General features: G+C 27.4%; 1 protein-coding gene across 2 annotated transcripts in view; it reads left to right on the forward strand.

Annotated features, from left to right (window-relative positions):
* Window positions 1-21,168, forward strand: part of LOC113553389 (discoidin domain-containing receptor 2) — a 244,377-nt gene that overhangs the window by 152,375 nt on the left and 70,834 nt on the right. For both annotated transcript variants that reach the window (XM_026956702.1, XM_026956701.1), the window contains exons 5-8: window positions 12,461-12,608; window positions 15,222-15,362; window positions 15,506-15,645; window positions 20,386-20,593. In XM_026956702.1, the coding sequence (XP_026812503.1) occupies window positions 12,461-12,608; window positions 15,222-15,362; window positions 15,506-15,645; window positions 20,386-20,593 (637 nt within the window). The remainder of the gene's footprint in view (window positions 1-12,460; window positions 12,609-15,221; window positions 15,363-15,505; window positions 15,646-20,385; window positions 20,594-21,168) is intronic.

Raw genomic sequence — 21,168 nt, forward strand, 5'->3', positions numbered from 1 at the left:
AAAGTTGACGTAACTATACATTTTTAGAAATAATAATTTTTTTTTTTTTTTTATTAAAATAAAATATTTCATGAACATTTCATGAAATTTTAAAACCCAAATATAAGTATGTAAAACAAAATGAATATAGATCTTAGAGAAGTTCGTGAATTTGAATTAGGGAAAACAGTTTTATTTTTTTCTGGTAATTCTAAAAAATCATTTGAACGGAGCGATGTGATGTGACTATATAGTATTTGTCATTCGAATAAATCGACTTTTTAATCTTATTCCAAGGTTAAAATTTAGTTTTTTACTAAAATACGTTATGTTTATTTTTTGTATTAAAATACATTATAGTTAAAATATGACTATAATAGATGATACAAAAACAAAATTATTATTAATGTTTAAAATACAACTGTAAGCTGATATAATAGTATGAAATTATAATATGTCTCCAACGCACTATACAATATAGGTCATAGTTACAATACATTTAAAAACAGAATAATATATTATATGCTCTTTGTATCTATAAAAATGTTATGTGTCTATAAAAATAAAACTTTGAGTTTAAATCAATGAAATTTAATTGTATTAACCTAACCTAACTTCGAGAATAATAACACTAATAAAACAAAAACAAGTAGATTTATTAGTACATTAAAATGTTTAAACGCTTTTTTAAAATAATTGTTATTTCTGTGGTTTATTACATATATATTAAATTAAGAATGAGTCCTATGCCGCGAAACGCAATATACCTTTTTACGTAGCTAAATATGTATTACTTAAATAATTATCTGTTGACCGTTCAGTATAAGTAGTAAGTACATAAAAAACTTTTATAATAATATGAGTGGTACCATTTCGTGGACGTGTTGTATGGTCTAAAGTTTTTGAGTGCACACTAGAGATAATTCTTTAGTCGAGGTTCGTAATAATTTACTTTACAGTGTCACTTTTAGTTTTTCTGACATTTCCAAAGGGGTAACAGTCAAACGGTGACTATATACTGTAGTTTTAAACAAACAATAAGAGTATTCGGCTTCTTTACCGAAATCGTTTCCAATTAAAATTTTGAATTATCACTTATGTCATTTTATACGTAAATAGGTATTATAGATAACTATAGGTACTTTTTTAGGTAACTATATTATTGTTTACATTACAAACGATTCTATGAATATATGAATGAACATTGTAAAATATTAATAAACACCATAAAGCTAAGTACTATGCAGTTTCTTTATATTTCTCTTATAATTATTACTCCTAAGAGAAATAATGTTGTTTGTCTTTATTAATAACGTACACACAACGACTTAAACATATTTTAATTGTATTCGCTGGTAGTTAGGCACGTATAGGTTATCTTAAATCTTACAAGAGTTTCGAACATTTGTGTTTATGTGTAAAAAGCAAATACAGTTCTGTAAATATTTAAATTTACATAAATTATATTATTGTACGAGTATGTTAGATTGTATCGTATAATATTTTGCACTTTTGTAAGAAACCAAAATATCGCTAAATACAATAGTATATATTATAACGTGTTAAACAGTTAAATAGACTGCAGAGTATCACACAATTAATTTTTAACATTTACCAAGAAAAATTGAATTGATAAAAACAATTTTATTTTTATAAATTGTAATTTCAAAATAATTTTAGATAATCAGTTAAAATTTGTTTGATTTAAATAAATTTAAAATATATGATCAAGCGCGCTTATAATAATAGATTCTATAAATTTTTTTAATATTTTTACAATGATATTATGCCTAGAAAAGTTCAAATTCGTATTTATCACGAATTTCAATATTTGGATTTGATATTATTTATTTAATGTTATTGTTATATAGTGTTGTATTAATTATTATTAACGATTTTTTTCAGTCGTTATATATGATAAGTAATTTATAATAGGTAAATATAATGTACAAATAAATACGTATACAAATACAATTCTTTATTTGGTCGTTAATCAACGACAAACGTTCGTTTTAAATGATATTAAACGGTACCTATTTGTTAATATAGTAATATTTGCAGGCTCAAATTAATTTTAATTCTCACGAATCTGTTGTAAAAAAATTACGATTGTATAATATCATACATTTCGATGATTAATATATAAAAACGGCAGTTAATAATGATAAATAAAATAATAATATGATGTTATTTTTAAGTTTTATCAACGTATCCCACATACAAGAAAATATTATTCAGTGCATAAAAAATTAAACCATCACAATGTTACTCGTATATCCATTCTTAATAAAATAATATATGATATATTGTATTATTGTTTTCATAATTATGAACATAGTGGTCATTAGGAATTTTGTGACGTCACTGTTCGAACTTTGGCTAACGACTAACATATGTGTGAGAAGAGGGGAATTAATTAAAAGTTCCCATAAATGAATAAATTATTAAGTTGGATATCAATTGTACAGTGTAGAAAATAAAACAAGAAAAAAAACAAATTGGAATGAAAATTGTTAAAATAATAATGCGTATAGCGCATCGGGCCGATTTGCTCGGTTGCAACAAATGCGTTATTCGTTTTAATTAAAAATACACAGAATATAATTGCTCTGCTCTCACGACTTAACAGAAAAAAAAAATAATAATAAATAAATAAAAATACGTATTGGTTGTTGCACGCAGTACTTTGTGTCAATATTACGCGAAGCCTCGGCACGTGCTTTTCCGAGTGTTTTGTCTATTAAACCGATATTGGAATCGAATCCCTTTTGTATATTGAAGTACAGTATACTGTTTATTGTTTCTACTTATCTTTTTATTTATTTTTATTTTAGTCGTTATTGATCTGACGTACTGTATATAGTTAAAAATTTAAAAAAAAAAAAACATAAAAAATGTATAAGTATAGGAATATTTTTTCAGTGTTTGCCCAGTATGCACCAGTATTCAATGGTATATCATCATTGTGTTGGTATAATGTACATAGCAAACTTTGTGTTTATGAAAAAAATGTAATTATAAAATTAGGGTATCGTTTCTGCGATCTGTGTAAACTCCCGACTTTGTATATTATACTATTTATACATATACTACAGACTTTTACGCTTTACACTTTAAACGTATTATGGTTCTTGGTGGTAGTATAATTTGTTGGAAATTAATTTAAATTTTTATTCGTAAAACGATTTTAATTAACTTTACTTTTAAGTCCCGGTGACCCATATTTCAAAGATGTATGTGAAAAAAAAATGTGTTTGTAAATTGAGAGTTCCTCTTATCAATCAATGAGCTGTAAACAACGTTGAACGCAAGAACGTTATTATTACGTGTATATATTATTATTATTACTATATAAAGAGTATAAAGAAAAAAATGTGGTCTCTAATTTAAATGAAAGGTAGGTAGGTACTTATTACGGTTTTAGTAGCACGTGGTACATACAATGTATACATATATTTGACCCAACATGGTATAAAACTTGCATAAACAAATATTGTTATAGTTTTATCTTTCTATTATTCTCTATGTTATGTATCTAGTATATTATTATAATAATATAGTAATGTATTAATGTTATATTATATTATGCAAAAAGTTTGAATGAGTTATGCATAATAATATGTACGATAATTTAAACTTTTATTATTTGCCACATAATCGAAATATTTACTTAATTTTTATCTTACAACAAATAAATATAAGGGTTAATTCTCTCTTTGAATGAAACTAAAAGTATATAAAATAATCTGTAGTGACGGGGTTCACGTTTCAAAGTTTTATGATGAAAATCAAATTAATGTTTATTGTTTAAAATTCTGAGTGGATGAGCAATGAAGATTGGTTTTTCGATGACGTGTTTTTTTATGTATGCGACCCAATGTTTAGTGTTGAAAAAATACTTTAAAAGTCTAATTTTTAACTTAGTTTATTGCATTAATAATAATTAATGCAATAGCCAATAAAATATTTTTATTATTCACGCTTTTAAACTAAGAATTGTCATTTTTGAAAAAAAAAATAAGCCAAAAATTCACTTATGACATGGTTAACTAAATATTGCTCAATAAACAGTATTATATTAAATAACTTAACTATAACTAATATTGTACTAAACATTTAGATGTTAGGTTATACTAGATGGTTATTTTTGCAGAAATCGGAAAAACCAATTCAGATGGACCTATATTTATTTTATCATTGATTCAAAATTCAACATGATAATTCACCATGATTTTGTGCAATATGAAAAGTTTACGACAAAGTCTGAATTCAATTTTATATATTTTTCTTTATTGATTTCGAATTACTGAAATATTAAATAATTTAAAGGTAATACAAATAAACATCAAACAATTACAGAAAAAAATCACCTAACTTTAAAACCAACATTATCTTATAAAATGCTAAATATATTTTAAGTAGTGCCCAAATCTTCTTTTGCTATTGTTGTAATTTTGTTTATAAACATATATTTTTAAAGTTCCATTAAAAAACAACAACAACAACGATAAATATTATTATAAATAACACAATACAAATGAATACGGTTTCATTGTGCATGACATTGTACCTGTAAAAAGTTAAGTATAATCAACCTTATTGTTGTAAATGGTTTAATTCTCATTATTCTGCTATTATGTAAATTATATTCTGTTTTTTTTATGCGCAAATCAGCTTAGTTTGCTTTTTATTTGTTTAGTATACAAAAAAAAAAAAGCATGGTATAGTATTGAAACATAGATTATAATATACTAGTGGTATAATCAACAATTTTTCTGAATGATAGAATTTCATGTCGACATGTGAATGACAATTATTTTAAATTATGCTTAATATTTAGAATTTACGTGTATCTATTGGTTAACTACATCTTACATAATGTATTACGTAATAGGTGTGTAAAATATGAATTCATCGCACTAGTGCATGCTAACGTTTTAATATTAAATCGTTAAAAATATACATAATACATATTATATTACATCGGATTTGTGAAAACATCGATAGACAGTCCGTTTTAGGAGATTAAACGATATTAATTGTTCGTAAGAGATTATTAGATTAAATGTATAGTTCACCGTATCCGTCGTAATCGATTAATGTCATTACGCACTAAACCTCCTCCAACAGTCGAATCCAACGTACGAACACTAAATTTGAATAATATAATGGATAAAGGAATACACGTTATGTTGTATGTCACATGACCGAAGTTACTGAACGGACAATATCACATATTTATATTGTGTGCAGAGCGTGTATAATTTCACAACAGTACAATCATTAAATACATATACGTCATATATTATTTTGATGAGAGCTTTTAAACAATATTTAAATCAATAGGTACTACAATATGTTATTGTTGTAATAAAATATATGAAAATAAAATGTCGATACAAATTTGAACATCCACTGCGTCCGGCATGTACGTATATCTCGGGTGTACGCTCATACGGAACGATATATATAAAAAAAAAAAACACTATGTACGTACACGTTAAGTTGACGACTGTGATGATACGACGCGAGACGCGTGACATACTTTCTGGCGTGCGAAAACAATGATAATATTTACGTACAATTATAATTATTATTATTCAAATAGAATATGGCAAATGTGTGTGGGTACCGGTTGGGCGGTGGCGAAGCACTCGTTTCGTTGGGTCAGCTCTATCGAGGAAAGCACTACAGCCCATCCGTGAATAATAGTATATAATATATTGTACACATATTATTATAATACATGTTATTCGCGTATATGTGTGCTACAACAGCTATGCGCACGAGGGTTCTTTGTTTATGCAATATTATATAAGCAAATTAGAATCTAATAACAATTATGGGCCGCCGTCCGATCCAATTGAAATTCACCCTTTAATTGTTTGTGTAAAGTTATTTTTTTTTATGTAAATGAGAGAATTTCGGAACGATTGGCAGCGGTGGTGAGGCATGGTAGTACAGTATTCGAGTGGGGCTGACGATGGCGAGGAGTTTAAATTATGTAGTTTTGAAGTGCACGCAGGTAAATAATAATTGATATTAAGTTTGCAACGGTACTGAGGTCGATATGCGGGGGGTGGGGGGTAGTGGTAAAGTTACTTTTGTGCGAGGAAATGACTGTGTGTGTATTTGTGCACGCGCATGCAGGTGAATATAATATAATATTATTCAGTGTACCTGTGATTTTGTTTGACAGGGAAAAGTGTGGCTAAAGGGTTGTGCGCAGGAGGTGGCGTTTTTTTTTATAAAAATGTGTGTATGTTACCAGTTGATACTTGAATATTATTCTTCTATCAAATTTGTGTCAACCTTTCACTTAGATACATTTATATTGTATAAGTGAGTAGATATAATAAAAGTAATCGAAAATACACGGTGGAGGCGAACATTTTCAATCAGACATTTTTCGTTTTCACATTTCAAATGAGAATATCACAATTAAAATTATTACATTCATCTTATGTGGCTTTGGTATAATACTAATGAAAAGCTGTAGATCTATGAATTTTTCTTCACGTACCGAAAATATGGTTTCTTTTTTATTCTTTAAATATCAAAAATTATATTAACATGCAACCATTTAATATTTACATTATCTATCATTCACTTCAATAATAATAAAATATATTAAATTATTGAAATAAAAAAATATAGTTTATTGAATATTATTAGTTAAGAAACATTAATATTTTTTGGGTATATTGTAAAACTATAGACATCATGTTGTAAAAAAATAATGTTTATAATAAATTATAATAGATATGAACAATGCACATAATATAATATTATACATGTTTATTGTAGAAACTAAAACATACAAATCACAAAGTGATTTAAGTATTCATCTAACTTCATCTAAAAATTTATATTTATTCAAAACATGATACAAGAGGTGAGGTAAAGTAAAAATTATATTATATTTATTATTATTTATATAGTGATGCAAGAGTTAATCACGACGATATTCATCGTTGGATCACATCTATTTGGTACTTGAAATATGATATTTTTTAATTTGTCCGTCTCAACTTTAACTGATGGATGTTCATGATGCCATATTTATCAGTAATGAGAACAAAAAAAAAATAATGAAAGTAAACTTGATTATTATACCTTTAAAGTTAAGTATAGGTTGTTTATTTGAAATGTACAGTTGTTGAGCTATATAGTTAACAATATATAAATATATAAAGATATTTTAATCATTCTGTATAATTTATACAACAGTCACATATCATAGTCTTTCATACGTTTTATTAAATTTAATTTTGTACTAGTAGTTTTACGAAATAGTAATAAATACCACTTTTGTACCTATTCATAACTTTTACGTATGGAATATTCACAATAATTGAATCATGTTCGGTATATAATAGACATTTATGTGCTGAACGTAAAAACTATGTATTAATATTTGAAAAAGATTATACCAGATAAATATTAACAGTTTTCAACTATGACTATAAAATAATAAATAATAATATTAACATAACGTCGTAATAGTCTCTAATTTCTATAAATATTATATATTTAAATAAAACATTTTGTATATTACTAGGAAACTTACGTTTCATAACTTATAAATTAGTCAAAATCAAAAATATGGTACCTAAAAAAATAATGAAATTAGTTTACTTTGCACAGTATCAATCTAATTTTAAATATTATGATTTATTGGTATGACCTTTAGATAACATATTAAATACACTTATAGTTAATTAAAATAATACTGTTAGAATTTGTTTAAATACATTCACACTACAGGGATCTACGAATGAAAATCATTATGAATTTGGTTTATTTCCAATAAGATATTTACATAAAAACTAGTTATTATTTTCTTAGTTAAACAATTTTAAATTAGATAGTTATCATGAGGAGTTAATTAATAAAAAAAAAAAAAATGAAAAATTGTGATTTAACGGTTAAATATGCCACTAAATATTTTAGTTCGTCTTTTGTGGATTATTTGGGACCAATCTTTTATAATTCTATGCCTTTTGAATTAAAAAAAAAGATACATAGGGGGAAATGGTATATATTTATTTTTGGAATTGGATAATGACGTTCGTTAATATTAAAATTTTTTTGTTGTTGAACCATTTCAATTAATTTAGTTATCGTTAACATTGTTCTATATAAAATATTATTTTTAAAAATAATTATATATTTGTAATATTTAAATTAAATTTATATTAATAGTATGTTTATATTTATTACTATTTAGTAGTAATTATTATAACTCACTATTTTCAATACAAATTGTGTATGCTTACATGCAGTAGGTTAATCAAATCTATAATTAAGTTGAATATAATATTATAATCTATTATAAATGTTTAATTTTATAAAAAAAATTATCAACAAGATTAATTACATACACAAGATAGGTAAACTTATGTTATATAAAACAATACACCGAGTGTCAACGTGTTTATAAATAAAATTTATTATATAATTTGAATATTCTCTATATATTCTGCTATGGTGGTTATCAAATTGCATAGGCATATAACATATCGAACGGTAACTAAACATATATACGTATTCTATATAATTTATACTATACAACCCGTATTGTAGTTCTGTATGTTCGAATCCCTCGTCTCGTGTAATGCATGCCGCCGACCTTACCTAATGATCGGTAACTGAATGGGTGGGCTGCTCAGAAGCCTTTGCTTTTAGAGTGCACTTTTGCCGAACTACTCACCCGCACCTGTAGACTGTAAAAGACGGCCACTTAATTAAGTCACGCCGATTAATCCCGTCGAAAAGCTTATCACAAACCTCCTCCTATTTCTCCTCCTCTCGCCAGCACCCCACGCAACGGCAGGTTTTATTTTTATTCTCACCCGCGCTGTGAAACCCATCGTAAAATATATCGGCCCGCACTGCAATATAAAATTATATATATAAATACACTGTACAGGTGTATATTGTGTGCATGCGATAGTTTTCCAAAAGTTTTATACCACCGGCGTATATATATATATATATATATATTTACACACATATTATATGCATTGTATACGTAAGACCAGCACCGTTCCTCGCCATAACGTTGCGTATTATTGTAGGTATATTATGTACTTACGGACGAGACTCGTTGCCGTGCTTTGCACGTAAAATTCGGTATTAACGATTCGTACAATACTGTATATAATATTATTATACGGTGTCGCAATACAGAGCGTTCGTAATAATTTCACTTCACGAATATCGTATATACCCGGTTTGCATTATATGCTGTGCTCATAATCTGCGCACGATTTCTGTTATGTGCGATTAACATATCCCTAAACACACGGTTAAGTGTAGTCGGGAGGCGATTCCACTGCGAGTTTCAGTGTTTTACGAGAAAATAAAAATAAAAACGAGTTTCATCGTCAAAACATGCATGGAATTCTTTAGATCGCCGTTTTGAATTTTTTCATCGCGTTATTTCTAAAATATATGGTATATTCTTGTAATTCTTCAAAAGGTTGAAATAAAAATAAAATTATTAAAATATTATAATATTATGTTTAAAATTATTTTTATAACAACACTGTTAGGATAAAATATTATAGTATTCTGTTTATCGCACACCTGCACGGCGAGCATTACGAACGTATAACATATATTGTAATATGCATGCGCGTGTGTTTGTATTCACGAGTGTGCAATGTATACATTAGCTGATGTGAAAAACGAGTAGGTAGCATGTGCTCCCGATGACCAATTACCGAATATTACATTATTAAATAATTTAGATAATATTTATCATGATTTATGCGAAATGTCGTTATATTGACACTGATGAATACTGGTACGTCTATAAACTGTCGTAGGTATACATGTATCAATAAAGCACTATAATTATAATTTTGAACGGTTTATACTATCAAGTTGCCATTTTCTTGCACACTTGCACAAATGGAAATTCAATGTAGAACAGTAATATATATATTTATATTACGTAAGTACATTTGTATATTTCTATAAGCTTATTACACTAATATACATACGCTTTGTATATAAATATCACACTATAATATCCGTCGTATGTATATTATACGTATTAGGTACGTATATATAATATACTTCAGTATACTTGTGATGTCCAAGTGTCGTATAATGTCTTCATAGCGCTAATACATAGTCAAGTGTTTAAAAGTTGAGTGTCGTAAAATGAAGTCGTATGCGGTTCTTTAAAAATCATTCGTTATAATTTATTTTTCTTAGTTGTCAGAAAAATCATACATTATAAAAGTGTTTCTTATCCATAGCGTCGCGGTTGAAAATGATAACATAAATCATAATAATATGTTATTAATAGATACACAAATATAATATACGTTACGGATTATAACTACTAATCAATAATATTTACGATAATTCTAATACGTGAAAAATGTTTTAGTTAAATTTGTGTAACAATTAATGAAACACAATATAAAATATTATAATAATAAAATAAACCTACTTTAGAAACTACAGATTGATCTTTGAAGTTGTCTGCAATATCGCACTTTATTTTAGTCCACTATAATTATCGTAGTAAGTCCCATTCCACATCGACGCGATTTCGATTAACATTGTCAAAGTTCATATGTAATGTCAGCATAACGGGCTATTATTATATAGCTTCTTAGTTTTAACTCATGTTTATCATCGTCGTCATATTATACCATTTCTAACTTATAAACTTATAATATATAACTTACATAATAAAGTATTTACTTTACGTACATAAAAATCTACATAATTATTACTTTTGTTTACTGTAGTCGTAGTGTTCTTGGACAAGCCTGTTCATCAGAAAAAAATAATAGCCATAACTCAAATGCGTTGTTATAGTTATTAATGCTTATTAGTTAAATAGTTGTGATAGACCTGAGAATCACTATCTTTTTTATAATATATGTATGGCATACATATTATATTATATTTTATAAACAAAATAGTTGCAATAACGCATGCCGAACGGCGATTGACAATATTATTCAATTTTGATATTTGCAGTGAATTTTAAATAATATCAGAAAATATAAAATTTGAAAACAACTTTGTGTGCATGTAAGAACTAAGTTTGTACCATGGATATTATGTTTAAGTAATGCATGCATCATGCATGTATGTATGTACATATGTACCTATATATGTTTGTATTTTATATATATGAATATTGTATATATTATTATGTGGGTATACTATATTCTTTAGTGGTGCTATGTGATGTATACATAGGAACATTACGTTTAATGAGAAAACTTGGTTTCTGCCGTTGAGTGATAATTTGAATGTACTTTATGTGGCCGCCGCAAACCATATTGGAAATGATGAAAAGTACGAGCCCGTGAAATTATGTTTTATACTTGAAAATTGAATATTGTTGAGACATATAGTGGGGAATTAATTATTATTCTACAGGGACCTTCTCATAATTTCAATGGCTATAGAGAGGGAAGTTGCGTACATTTCAATAACAATAGCCGTGTTCTACAATTAGTACTGAATATTTCATCTCACACGTGAAAACTTCGATTAATTTCAGACCATGTTACATAATATACATAGTATGATACGTACCAAATGTTAGCCACTAAAAATGTTTATAACTGCACAATTTCTAAATTACAATAATAATAATAATATTATTAATTTTTACACGCAAATTATTACGCTAATGGTACTTAATGCATCTATCTTCTTTTAGGATTTATGACTCTACTAGAGTCTATGCCACAGCTTTTCATCTTCTGCTATCCTGAATAATCAATGTCTCTCCGATTCCTCCACGTCCAGTATCATCAAGTCTCAACTTACCTCGTCAAACTATTGCCTCCTCAATCCACTGGTCTATTTCTTAATATTTTCCACTTAGTTGATATTCTATGGTTGCTCTAATAGCCATTGTTTCATATTTTCTTATAGCGTGACTGCTATACATATATAAAATGCATAATGGTATGTTCTCCGATATTAACTCCTCTATCATGGGTCAATCGTTTCAATGATCTGCTTAATACTATAAAACGCCTATAATATCTTGTATTCTTTATTCATCAGGGCAGTTACTATGTACTGACTTAATAAACGTATAGTGTAATATTAAAATTTCTTTATAAAATGAGATTTGATTTATGTAAAAGTTGTAGGAATGAATATATGTATTAACCATAATACATGAACAATGATCATAATATAAGTTTATAATTTATTAATGTCAATTAGGATTTAAAAAAATTTGCTGTATGCAAATAATAGCGTTAGGTTTGAAACATTTGGAATTTAAATATTATGATACCTAAACATAATTATATTATCTACTTACGTTGTATTTTTTCCGTAGTTATAGTTTAAATAAACGACTTGTCAACAGGTCGTCGTAAGACTCGGTGCATACTAAATCCAAAATTAAAATAATTTGTACCGTTTGTTTTATTTTATGCAACTACACATAAGCATATTTAATATTTTCTTTTTTTATTTACAGGTTTTGCAAGCGAACAGGGACACGAATACAATAGTAGACCGATCTTTGGTGCCAGCAATCATAGCATCAAAAATCCGTTTAGTGCCTTACAGCGGACAGCCTCGTATGGTTTGCCTTCGAGCTGAGATTATTGGTTGTTATCATTATGGTAAGGACATACTGATGAATAATATTTAAAACTATTTCATTATACAGATTTAAAGAATCAATTTATTTTCCAAAAGGATCATTTATATTTTATGTTAATGTAAATTATTATTAAAACCGATTCAGCTATTCGCGATCGGTCTGCACCAAGTATCTGTACGTAACAATATCTCTAAATAAATATTGCAATTATCTTGAAAATAGATTTTAGTTACATTTATTTAATGAAATATATAATTTGGTACTAGTAATACCACTGATTAATATGTGATATAATGTAAGTATAGTGTTTATTCGTGCATTAAGATTTATTAAAATATATATATGTATTGTTAAGAGAGGGTCTGAATTGAGAAAAGGGCCCGAAAAATTGTAGGCACCCCCGAAATTCAGGTCTGCGCACGCCTATGCGCAAGACCGTTTAAATATCTATGTATGATATTATTGTGCACACTCGAAACTTACATTAAAAACTGTGAATTTATGCATATTATTATTTTCAGAGTTTTAAATAGTTCATATTTGTATTTTACTTTTTAAAAATGTTACAAGACCAAAGTTATATGTTTATCCATGTTCATATAGTTCTATAAATTGTTTACCTGCCTATATATATATATGAAATATGTATACTTAGTTTGGAAGGAACGTGATTTTAAGCTAATCATTAAAAATGTGTAACTTCGTCGGGATGATAAAAATATTACATCAATTTGCGGCCAACCAGTAAAAATACCTTCTCTAATTTATTGTTCAGTATTTTAATAAATTTATTAACTAATTAACCATTTCAGCATGAGAAATTTTCGTTGTTATAAATGTATGATAAATAAAAAAAAATTTGAGAAATAATTTTTTTATTAGTTGTTTAGTTAGTTTTTTTAGAAAGATAGGTTATTTTATGACATTTTTTTCCTAAAATTATGAACGAACCATAAAAATCAAAACATCCATAACAGGGACCATAATATAATGTATTAAAACACAATTTAAAATAAAAATTGCATATTTTTTAGATACCGTCTTCAACAAAAATAAAAAATATTCTGTATCAGGCACATGGGTAGTACACTAGATCACCACTAAGTTCTTTACTAAAGAATGTCAAAAATACAACTATAAAAATTGAATTTATTTTTTACTTTTTATTTCACTTATATTTATTGTATTTTATTAATATTAATATATCTTAATTTATAAAAAAATACACTTATGCGAATTAAAAATTTTAATTAAATCTATATTGAAAAAAAAACTGAAAAACCTTTTCTAAATATATTAATAATATATACTAATAATATAATACTAAAATAATTCAAATCTGTTTTTAATGAATAAAATATTTAAAAGTGACAAGTGATGACTTAGTATATATTGTCATTGAGTTTTATAATATAAATAAATCCAACATGTTAATCTATATATTATTTATTCCAATAATATTCCTAATATTTATTTACTATTGAAAAAGTAAACATTTACCAACTGAAAAGTCAACAATTTTATTTACAAAAACATAACAAAAAACAATACAACAACAACAAGGTTCTTGTTACTAAAATAAATTACAATATCTGCCAATTATCGTGTAAAATGAAGGAATTATCCAGTTTGCCGGTTTGAAGCGTAAATAACTATAATTTAACATGAACTTATTACTGTTGCATGACTAGGTAGGTATAGAGTTCAAAATATTTTTAAACTATTTTATTCAACACTTATTATTTTGTCTTCAAAAGCAAATAACTTGAAGAATTTATTTACAAGCTCGTTCAACTATTTATAAAAGACTTAAATACAGTTAGAAACTTTTGACTGATAAATCATTGATACTCATGGAGTACACATAATTTATAAAATCTGTTTAACTTTAAACCCTATTTAATCTTTTTTTTTTTTTGAACAAATTGAATTTCATTTTATATAATATTTTTCAATGCTTAGGTATATCATATTATACTGCTGAAATGGACCTATTTAGTCATTATAGTAATTATCGAAAGTTTTTTTGTTTAATTTAATGAAAACAAAATTAAATTTAAAAGTATATTTAATATTTTATTGTAGAGAGTTTAATTTTGAAATTATGACAGTAATGCAATTGTATGTAATTAAATAATGAAATCCACTATATCGCATTTAAGTCAGACTAGAGTGTCATCATATATTTAATAACAAGCATTCAAATTTAAATTTCACGTTCATGACAGGTTTTTGTATTTTAGGAATTTATACTATTTAGTAACTCTAAACATTTATAATGAACACCTTAAGGACGACGAGAGTAAACTGCACTACAGTTAACGACGTAGTAGAATATACAATTTTATTTCCAGCAAAATATTAGGTACTCACTGTAAGTAAATTGTTATTTAATTTTATGTTGACCTAGTTATACATGATGTAGTATAACATGAGATAAAAAAAAATTGCTTGGGATATCAACTTCTCGTTAGGTTTCATCGTGACAACAATAGAATTGACATGTGTTTTACAAAATACCATAAGCAGACTGCATGCACAATAATAAAAATACACACATATATCACATATGGTTACAAACGAATTTATTCGATAAATTAACATAATTAATATTTGTGTTGTTATTTCACAGAAGGTGTAATCAGCTATTCGGTAATACAGGGTGATGTAAAAGACACGAGTTACGACGGTCGTGAAGAAGGAGGTATATTGGTCGGCGGTATAGGACAACTCTGCGACGGTCGATACGGAATTGATGAACCGTTCGTGAAAAGTAAGTCGGTGAAAATAACAATATTCGAATATAATATATTATGTATGTATTTTGTATTATGTTTATTCGTTACCGGTGAACGGTTTCAATGCTGTTTTCAACATTCTTATTTCCTCACCATTTAACAAAATCGTTTTCCACAGAATACAACGAATGGGTAGGATGGAAAAATGATACAATGGGCTATGGGTCATCAGTAGAAATGACTTTCGAGTTTGACATCGTCAGGAACTTCACCGCCTTGTACATGCACTCCAACAACGACTTTCGTCAAGGCGTACAAGTAAGTTTATTTTCACTTAAATCTGTTAACGTTGATGAGCAAAATGTAAAGTAGAAATCGATTTAATTTTTTTTTTTCTATGAATAAGATACAATATTATGTTATCATGTATAATATAATGTGTTTTTAATGTTAAATTTATGATATCACGTTCAACTATTATTTTAGACTCTTTTTATAATTGTAATACGTCTATTATCAATGGCAAAGGTCCTTTTAATATTTTTTTTTTTTTTTTGTTTGTACTAATAGGCATTTATTATTTTTGTAATTTAATAAAAAATGTATAATTCCTTAACTAAAGTATTAGAATTTATTATCATTTTTTTTTTTTTTATAAACTAAAAGTACCTATATTGTATTTTTTAATTGTTGTATATTAGCTTGTATATGGATAATATCATATACGCATGTGAAACTTTAATCAATTACAATTATAAATAGTTAGTTTATGATCATACAATATAATAATCATAGCGTATTATGTATATGAAAAAAAAAATGTTTTAAATAAGATTCGAAATTAAATTTGTTAGTTTAGATTATTGAATAACAGAACATTTTATTTTATTCCGAATGTAACGTCACTTATCAACTTGAAATTTGGGATCAAAAGTGACAATATCGCTTTCACGACTTTCGACAATTAATATTGTTTTTATTAGTTTTTAAAGTGTAAAGTTTGTAAAAGTTTTATAATTTATTTTCAATACATCAAATTTTGCCTTTTTAAAATAATATTATATAATACACCAACAATTTTCTTTTACATGTTTTTTTTATTGACATTGTAGCCACACAATAGACAATCTAAATAAAAAATATGATATTGGATTTGGCCACTAAAAATACATTTTGTTCAAAATTACGTAATTTTGAGAATGTGATAGCAATACATTCTTATATAGTACAAAAAACAAACAATTAATAAACAATTAATACTTCTAATAAAACTAATAAATGTTGTTTATTTAAAGATATATTTATGTTTAAAGATATAGAAAAATATGAAATTCATTCGCAGAGCAATTTTCCAATTACGTACGCCTGCACCATTTGTAGTTTTTGAAATTCTGTCTTTTAACTATACAGGATAATATTATGTACCTATAGATAGACTACATTGTTATCGCTTAATTAGCTATGTATTGGTATCGATAGTACAATATTGTTAACATCATTTTTAGTTTTATAAGGGCCAATTATATTTATACATTCATTATTATTGTTTGTTATTTTCCATGACTGATGATGTTGATAGATTTCATTACATAACTTTAGGTCAATAGGATTACATAGGTAATTTATTTCAAAACAAATAAGATTCACTAGGCCATTGTTATTTAAAACTTGTTTATAGTATAACTCTAAAATTAAAATTTGTAAATTAACATGTTAAAAATTAAATTAAAATAAGCCTAATAGTTAATTGGACAAATATTAAATTGGTCCTTATCGTAGTAATGTTTAATTTCCAATTAATAAAATTAAACCTTTTAAAAATAAAACTATTGTATTTTAAACATTTAAATATCGTTGGGCAGTCATTAAAAATTTAATATTTAATTTTAAAACAGTAAAAATATGAATACATTGTTGTTTTAACATCGTTGGATTATTATTATACTTTAAATATTATAATTTACCAGTCATTAGAAATTTAATATTTTAATTCCAATGAAAATCTATGTTAATATTTACACAATATCGGTTATAGGACATTGTATTTGCAATAAATAATTGAACTAATAATTTATTATAATCTAACATTAATTAAAAATCAATATGAAGGTATATAATATACTAGTAAAACATTTAATGTTCAATTTGAAATTGAATTAATGATACAATATCCAATCGACCTTAGATTGGATATATCTGTTTTTAATTGCCAATGGGCATCTAATATCCATTAACAATGACAGTATTGCAGTCTGCGGGACATAGGATAACTAGTCCTCTAAGTTAAGGGTGAGGGGGGGGAGTCCTAAAAATATTTTATAGACATTTTTTTTTAAATTATATATCTAGGTATTTATTGTTTCTATTTATGTTTATAAATGACTCTTGAATTATTATTCCTTTACATGAAATATTATATATTTTTACATTATAGACAAAACTACAATTAGCATTAAAATTTAATTGGTACGTACATTTACCCAAAAATTCTAGGGGATCTGAAGTCCATCCAAGCACTCCTCTAGTTACGCTCTAGTTAGTAGGGTAACCTATGTACGTTTGACCATGTACAAATACGTTATGATGTTGTAAGTCACAAGAAATCCAGATAGGATAACAGACGTGAATCCAGAATATATTTACGGGGAGATGGGGTGTTGACCATGTGCGTATCGTATTTTATCGGCTGCCAAAAACAGATACACTAGAATTCATCAGTGTAACAGAGTCTACAGGGAGGTTATCACCCCTTGCCCACTGCCCCTCTTGGATCCACAGCTGCAGGGTAGGTAGAAATCAAGTATTTTTTAAACTTGTCTTGATTAATTAATGACTTTTGCAAAATACAGTGGGTTTATTTTTATTATACGTTTAAAAACTAAGTATTTAAAATTATTATATTATCCTCTAGTATAATTTTGGACAGAGCTAAGCATTTACGTATATTAAATTATTTATATTATAACAATTGAATTTGATTAACGTGAACGTCGTTCTTAATTTAAACATCGGTTTTGTCTCTACCCTTGTAGATTATATTTCCTAACCTAACAAATTGGATTTTGGTAAATATGAGCATGCTAAAATATTTAGCAACAATCATGTTTCAATCTATCAGTTTATAAGCATTTGAAAAAAATTAATACATTTAAATCAAGACTTGGTTGTACTTTAAAAATTAAATAAATGCTCATTGATTAACATTGTCAATAATATAATGTTATACCACCCTCAATTATACAGCCAGTGCTGTAGGGGGGCCAAGCGGACCTGTTTTTGGCCCTTTTAAGGGGGAGTCAAAAAGGTTAGGTTAATTAATGGATGAGGCAAATATTTTTAATTTTGTTCCGGGCGCTAAATTTTGACGGTACGGATCTTTGACCCACGAAAAACCTATAACATACCTGATACCTATACAATATTAATAAATAATATATTTATTATTATTTGTTTTTAATTTGATGGATAGTTAGGGGGGATGTTGATAATCCACTCCCAAGTAGAATATTCGTTAATACGGCTTTGATGCCTATCAAAGTACTTGTTTGATGGTTTGGTAAAGGCGTTTGTCGTTCGGAAGTAAAGTACTTGTACTCTACCTGCTAATATGTATAGTATATTATCATATACCTAGGTATAATTTCAGTCGTTAACAGAAGGTGATTGAAGTCGAAATTCCAAAAAGATAACCGATTGCCCCAGGCAGTGACGCGCACAAAGGGACAGACAGGCAGACAGACGGTCGTAGTATTTAATATCAAACTAGTCTGTGGAGGGGGATGTCCCACTCTTACACCGTTTGTAAATGGATTCTATTCTATTTCGCGTAAAACATATTATTATTGAAATTGACTACAACGAATTGAAAAGAAACGAGACGGCCGTGTGATACGTGCACTGTTTTAAATGTTTGTGGACGTGTGTGAGTCGACGACCTAATATGTATACAAAGTTTAGTTTTACGTATACAGTGTATAATTCAACACGTTATTCGAATCTGTGTATGAAAAGTTTATTTATTTCAAAGGTATTTCTCGAAAAGTTAGGGAAAACGAGGGATATATTTTACACACACAGATAATATGTGTATTTACATATTATATTTACACTTTTATATACATCGTTCAAATAGTAACACTAACACTTCACTCAAAAACAATTATAATATAAGTATATATTATACTAATACTTTCCATTGAAACACGACGGTATTATTTTTCTTTTGGTTTTTGGAGGTGCACAAACACTAAATGTCAATATTTCGAGTTTGACGACGAGTTTAATATAATACACACGAATATAATAATTAAAAGCTAATACGTTAATCCGATTCACTGTCACGCAAGAACAGTTATAACTGCAAGAGTGTACACTTTCGTTAATAATATAAGACAATAAAATTCGAAAACACGCTTTTATATTATATAGGTATACGTAAACCAATTACCAATAATACACTACGTATGTATATATTATGTAGGGTTCGGATTTGAAGGCAAAAGCCTTTTTTTTTTTTAAATAATAATAATTGAAAAATATTTTTATATAAAAATGTGTGTTATTTAATGTTTAAGACGATGAATGGTTTTTTTCTTTTTTTTTTGGCTTTTTAACTCATAAATGCATTTTTGATTTATAAATACCTTTTTTGTGTTTAATTTTCAATTGATTTAATAGTTCTATACACGATGACATGCGTCTTAACAGAACAAATCGATAAGATCTTCTGAAGACGGTGCATTGTCGTTTGTCAATTATTTTTACATCGCTAAATGCATTATCGAGTATTTGGTATAGCGAGTTAATTTTTTAACGTATATAAAAGTGCCCATACTACCTATCTATAGATTAAAATTTGTTCACAATGCGTTGATACTAGATTCAAAATTGTTCGTAAGTCCGCATTGGTTTTTTAATATAAACTATTTAATTTTTTAATAAATTTCATAAATGCTTTGACATTTTAAATGATTTTATTAATTATATTTCCTTTAAATCCGAACCCTATGGCCTATATATATATGCAATATTATGTAACACATTTGTATTTTTTTACAGGTTTTTTCGCATGCCAAAGCCTATTTCAGTGTCGGAGGCGAACACTTCTTTCCTGAACCCGTGTCGTACACGTACCCAGCGGACACCATCATGCCCGAGGCCAGAAACGTCACGGTGAAACTTCACCACCGGACCGGCAGGTTCCTCAAATTACAACTGTTTTTCGCCAACAAATGGATGATGATCAGCGAGATATCGTTCGAATCGGGTAAGCAATGTTCTCGCACATAACACGCATTATAATACAGCCTATTTTAATGCTCGTGATTTACAACGATATGATTGTGCCGACCACCGCTCGCGTTTTGGGTAGTGCTGAATGTTTCATTGTAGAACGATTTTTCTTATTTTTTTCAAAACATTTCGTTCGCCAGAAGCTTAAATCATTTGTCGTCGGTGGATTTTTTAGTCTTTTTATTACGATTTTTTTTTTGTTTTGTTTTGCTAACACAATTAATGTAAAGCGCTGCTATTCTAACTTTCGTCCGTACCTGCCAAACTATATAATACCTAATTGAAATTATAATAATACACCTCGTATATTTGTGCCTGTATAATTATGCCAAGGACTTTATCCTCTACAGATCGTACTCGCTTGCACTACGCGTATATTCCATTATCATAATAATATTATATAGTATGAATCTATATTTTGGGCGTTTGACCACGACCGTCCGTTGAATACTTGAATAATTTCCAACGCGGCGGCCCGACCGGTCGCCATTATAAATCCGGACCCAGGTATTCGGGCGAATTGTTATTAAACTGCGATCGCACCTCAGG

The sequence above is a fragment of the Rhopalosiphum maidis genome, chromosome 2 (assembly GCF_003676215.2).
Source record: "Rhopalosiphum maidis isolate BTI-1 chromosome 2, ASM367621v3, whole genome shotgun sequence".
Classification (NCBI taxonomy): domain Eukaryota; kingdom Metazoa; phylum Arthropoda; class Insecta; order Hemiptera; family Aphididae; genus Rhopalosiphum; species Rhopalosiphum maidis.